The 6,000-nt window shown below is 44.2% G+C and overlaps 1 protein-coding gene across 5 annotated transcripts in view; it reads right to left on the bottom strand.

Moving 5' to 3' along the window:
• The window catches only part of GK (glycerol kinase), a 34,615-nt gene extending 28,870 nt beyond the window's left edge, over positions 1–5,745 (bottom strand). For all 5 annotated transcript variants that reach the window (XM_084226550.1, XM_084226549.1, XM_084226548.1 and 2 more), the window contains exon 1: positions 5,605–5,745. In XM_084226550.1, coding sequence (XP_084082676.1) covers positions 5,605–5,670 — 66 coding nt within the window. In that variant the 5' untranslated portion in view covers positions 5,671–5,745. The remainder of the gene's footprint in view (positions 1–5,604) is intronic.
• Between the last annotated feature and the right edge of the window lie 255 nt (positions 5,746–6,000).

Below are 6,000 nucleotides of genomic sequence, written 5' to 3' on the forward strand. Positions count from 1 at the left end.
ATCATGTGGTAATCATTCACCACTAATAATTCAGCATTTCTTGAAACAGAAGGTAATGCTAAGGATTTCTACTGGTACCAGGAAGCACAGATTCAATTAGACAAAGTCATCAAGTGAATGTGGACTGTGTGGCTTGCAGACACAGCAATTAAGTGTGACAGGAATACATTTTCAATGGAAGCAATAACACTATGAATGCACAGATTTTTTTCATATCCATAGAGAAGAACTAGGCAAACATTTTGCTAATCCATGACAAACAAACCTGCAAGCTTCTGACATTCTCAACAAAAGCAACAGACACTCCCTATTATTCAGGGCAAAGGATTAAAAAAGTTTCACTGGGAGCAATCCCTGTTTGAGGCCAGGTTGGACAGGGCCCCATGCACCCTGGTCTAGTGGAAGCTGTTCCTGCCCATGGTGAGGGGGTGGAACCAGGTAATCTTTAAGGTCCCTTCTGACCCAAATCATTCTGATTCTATGACTTCTACACTGATAGACAGAATTCTGATATGTGGAAAGATGAATTAGTCACTAAATTTAAACCTACAAAATGATAAATAACATAGGGAATAAATAGAAAATATGGGACCTCAAAGCCTTCCTTTCCCACTCCCCCCAAAAAAACACTACACACAAAAAAAATTCCCTATGCAGTCCATGTTTGACAGTGGAGAGATAGAAAAATAAGTTCAAGTAAGTACAACTAAGTCAGATAAGGTCAATACATCCCTGTTGAAACAGGTTTGAAGTGTATTTCTGTAATTTGTTAGGAATAGAGGCTTTCAATCCTTTCATATTCATTACGAACTGATTCAAGTTTATGCTACTGATCTCTCAGTTGTGTGTTGGGAAAGCCAAATTCATTTTTTCCCTAATTTTATCAGTAGTAATGAAGAATTGTCTAGGCTACTTGGACTTGTACAGCTGTCTTGAACATAGATAAAAGTGAAAGCCACCAGATATGTACTGAATTCTCTAGTGAGAGATTAAAGAAAAGGGATAAATAACATCCTCCCTCTACTCTCAACAGAGAATCAGAGCTTGAGCCTTGAGTCTCAGGACTGCAGAGAAGAAAGGCCTACATAGATGTCTTGTATGTGAACAAGCAGAGAGCCACAGGGGCAGATCACTTAATTCAAGCTTTTTTCAGGGTCTTTAATATAATACATCCTATCACATAAAGGGGTACAGTTACATATGATTACATATTATTGTGTATTACATTTATGTTTGGTTATCTTAAAGGAAATGAATTAATATCAATGAGTTGTAACAATTTTCAAGGAATGAACAGAAATAAAAGGCTCATGGAAATGATGAAAGAAGCTGCACAGCTGAAAAGACAATAATGAGAACAGATTTTAGAAGTAACTTTTCATATCTCTCAAGCTTTGTCATGTAACTCTGCCTGCAGAAAAGCTATTTCTGTTATTCTATACTATATCTTCATCAGTTTCTGTCAAGCAGGAACAACCATGGTTTTGCAGGCAAACAAGCTCAGAGATGGAGTTCTGAAATTGCACTGAAATCAACCCAGCCGGGGCAAGGAAAGAGAAAAACAATAATTTCCCTCTCCAGTATTTATCTAGGAGTAGCACAGTCAGAATTTATTAATGAGTCCAAGTTTAACAAGTCTCCTAGAAATTACCTTTCTTGGAAGGCTGATGAACAGATCTCCCTCACCATCTAGGAGGTGCTTACAATTATGGGATTTAAAAGTAAAACTACACTGTATTTTAAGTGATAAGAGCTAGTTGGAAAACTGTATTTACAATATTTTTAACCCTTCTTGCTAGTTATACAATTAAATTTTTCTTAAAAGGTCATGCTACTTCAATAAGGGGGTAAAATTAATTCCCCTCTGAAGAGAAAGCTCAATGGGTATGAATGTTTTCCTTACCTAAAATTGATTTTTGTTTATTGAAAAGAATGCTTGCAGTGTGATATAGCTTTATTTGATTGTTTCTTCCGGAGACGAAGAAAAAAATAAATATTTCGCAAAGGTGCAAAAAAAATGTTCCGTGCCTGACGGACAAACTTTTAACTTGAAGCACTGTGTAGGTACTTCACTGTGTCTTTCAATTCTTGCTGTTCCTGGATAAAATGACAGAAACACTATCCAGCAAGTATCTTTCAAACGATCAAACAATGGTTCAGCTGGCCATTAGCTCCTGATCCTAAGACTTTTCACAAAAGAAGCAATAGTGTATTTTTATGATTCTTGAATAATACGAATGGAACGTGGGAGATGAAAGTGTTCAATGAACATATTCAATGAAACATCTTGGCCAGAATTCAGTCATCTGGGTACACTTATTTAGCCTATCCAATTTATGTTCCTGCTTGATATTTTTAAGAAAATGAGTCTTAAACAATTGTCTTGTGAGCACTGTGCTTTCCCTGGTAACTTGGAATCTGTTACCCAAGTTCAACCCAACCTAACAGAAAAGTTACAGCCTCAAAAACAATTGCAGTTCATTTTGCAAAAGTAGCTAATAAAGGTAAAGATCCAAAATAGGGTTCATGGAGGATAAAGCTACGGCATAAATCTACCACTGTGTTCGTGTGCTGTATGAGAGGCAAGGCTAAAGAAGGAGCGACAGTAACAGAAAATGCACCCGAGTTATGGTGCTTCTTTAGCCTCTGTGCTCATACAGCCTCTCATTCACAAGCAGGAGAAACAAAACCTGTGTCTGCACACAGAATAATTTACTCAGAATCTCAGGAGGTCACCTAGCCTAACTCACTGCTCAGGTAAGCCTGAATTTAAAACTATGCTGTTCAGGGCCTTTTTAAATCAGGCACCGAGTATCTGCAAAGATGGAAATTCCACACAGCTTTCTCAGCCCCTGATCTGGAGCCCTCAGAGTGAAACATTGTTTCTTTACATCTATTGGCTATTCCACTAGCTGCAGCTTGTGTTCACTGCCCACTGTCTTTTCCTGCGCATATCTGAGAAAAGGCTGGTTCTGTGTTCTCCACAAACTGTGGACTGAGGACCCCCCTTAAGCATCTCTTGTGAAGAAAGAGCTCCTGATCTCCCAACCTTCCTTCCATGGCCTTGTGCTGCAGCACAGGGATTCCTCTGGCCGGATGAAATTCAGCTCTTCCAATTCTCATCCTCTGCAGGGTCCAACATCAGACCCAGTGTTCCAGATCCTGCTTCCTAAGTGCTACACAGATGACAACAATTACTTTCTGAACTTTTCTTAATGTGCACCACCACAAGGATGCATTGCTCACATATATCCAACTTGATGCCCAGAAGGAGCGTATCTTTTTTCACTAAGCAGCTTCTCAGCATTCTGTCTCGAGCGCTAAACTTTGCTTAACTGTATGAGGATTCTGGCAGTCCCGTCTCTGACTGGAATTTCAGTCAACTGGTCACCCCCATCAGAGAGAATATCCCAACCCACCCCCATGGCTGTCCAGGAAAATACCGTGGGGTATCAGCCCTCACTACTGACTGTTATGGGCACCACTGGTAAATCTGCCACCTGTAATTGTAAATGTACACTCTGGACTGCTGACTACTCTTTTCCCCATTAGACCAGACAGTTTTTCACCAAGGAGAACTCTTTAACCTGCTCAAAATCATATGTTTTCCACTTAAAAAGTTAGATAACAGTTGCACTGAACTACTGAATACACAAGTGCAAAGTAAGCAGCAAGTTGATTTTGACTTGTGACTTGGTGAAGACAAAAACTGTTGGAAACAGTAGGTTTAAAATAAATGTAGAGAGATCACTGGGAAATGTAACAAAAACAACTAAAAGCAAAAGATCAACAGAGCCAAGGAAATAATTTAAGCACAGACAAGAATACATTATATTCTGGCTTAAAATATTTCAAGGCAAAATCTCTTCCAACTGCAGCAATCCCTTTCCAGCACAGAATTCTCCATTTACAGGTGTTGTCATCTGAATGACTGAGGTGAGTTGAAACAGATCTCCGCACATTTTGCCCACTTCTCTCCCTGTCCCCTGTGTTCTGATTTAACTCAGTGATCATGCATCTTATTTGCTCAAGCCCATGTAACTTTATTATCATAATGACATGATCATATTGCCAACTTTAAGACAATGCTGTATGTGTACATGAATTGAGAGACACTGAGACGCATACAAGAATTTAAAAGTGGCAGACATAATATACTTCTTGGAAAAATTAGGAAGCATCTGAATCCTCTTGTAGGCAGGCAAAATCTCCCTGGCTGCATAAAAGCCATTGATGAATGTGTGTAGTGTAAGAAATTCCTCCTAAGAGGAACTTGTAAAAACACTTTTAAAAAGAGCTTAAGTTTTACTTCTACTAGTAAAGAGTAAAAACTTCTACTGTTATCCTTTGAGGATAAGAAAAAAGTTAACTTGGCATTTACATAAAAGCAGATAGAATTTATCTTCATGCATTACAGGGACCTCCTTCAAGTTCGTTCCCAAAAAGGACTCATGACTGGCATCCAAGACAGCCCACTGGTGTCATTTGTCAGTTTGGAGTTTCTCTCCACCCCCAGAGCTGTGTTTTCTCATTTGACAATCGCATGAAGGTCGTGATATTGAGTAATAATGGTAACATAGGTCAAGAAGATATTCTAGCCTCCTGCTTCATGAAGGAACATTTCACATGGGGTAAGAAGCATATTTAAAAAAAAAAAAGTCAGCAAGGGTAAACCAAAACATTCATCTTCCCAATTTATACTTTGCCTATTTGATAACATTTTATATCTAGTAAATATCTCTATTCCACTTTCATGGAGGAAATTGTCACAGGGCTTTAATTAAGTCAAACTACCATGACTTAACTGACTAGGGGACAGTACATTTGTGGACATTTGCAAGCCAGAAGTATCTATAGTAAGTTTCCTACATAACATTAGTTACAGACTATTGCATAATACAGAAATAACCAGATCCTTCAACTAAATGGTCAAATATAAGATTAATATATTAATTCTCCTGTCCTTAAACTTATCTTCCTCCAGTGTTTAAACAAATCAGTGTTTACCAAGGTGTGCAGGTTCAGCCACCTGAATACCTACAGTGCACAAGAGGCACTGACATAAGGGTTGAAGCTGCAGAAGTCACTCCAGCAGGCCCCGGGCAGGTTTCAGCGGGGAACACAGCGGAGTCATCGCATTGCTCGAACACCAGCTAATCACAGTCACCGACCTCGCACGGATCTATTTCCCCAGTGCCTCAGGACCTCGTCCATTTGATTCCATTCGGGGCGAGATTGAAAGTCTGACAGATTGCAAACGCAGCCTGCCCGGAGCAGCGGGATCCCGCAGTCCCCTGGAGCAGCGGCACAGCCGCTGGACTCGGGCTCGCCCCGGGACCGCTCCCCGCGGGACGGGCTCTGCCCCCCGCGCCGCGGCGGGACGCGCCTGAGGGACAGCGGCGGATCCGGCAGCCCTAGGCCGAGCGGCGCCGCTTCTCCGGGAGACAGGAGGCTGCAGCCGGGCAGCGCAGCCCGGCCCTGTGGGCCCGTTCCCCTGCCCTTCCCCAAGGGCACGGCAGAGGCCCCCGCTAGGATGGAGGGGAGTGAACCCGCGGCTCCCCTCAGGCCGCGGGGGCGCCGCCCCGATCGCCGCACTGTGCTCACCAGGAAGCGGGTGGAGCTGGTGCCCTGATCGATGGCTCCCACCAGCGGCCCCAGCGACGCGGCCATGGGGCCCCCTCAGCGCCCGCTGCGCTCCCGTAACGGCCGCGCCGGCGCCGCGCGGGCAGCTCGCGGCCGGCGGCGCGTGGCTGCCGGGGTGAAGCCGGCGGGGGGGGCGGGGCGGGGGGCGCTGCCTCGCGCATTGTCAGCTCGTAGCCAATCAGAGCCCGGGGCGCGGCGGGGGCGGAGCGCCTGAGGCGGGGCGGGCTCGCGGAGGGGCGCGAGAGGGGCGTGTCACGTGACGAGCGGCGCGCGGCGCGCCCCCTTCCTCGCCCCGCCCAGGAGCCCCTGAGGCGGCGGCGCACGGGCGGCGGGAGGGGAGGCGGGAGAGCCCCGGCG

Source organism: Fringilla coelebs (genome assembly GCF_963513975.1).
Source record: "Fringilla coelebs genome assembly, chromosome: 2".
Classification (NCBI taxonomy): domain Eukaryota; kingdom Metazoa; phylum Chordata; class Aves; order Passeriformes; family Fringillidae; genus Fringilla; species Fringilla coelebs.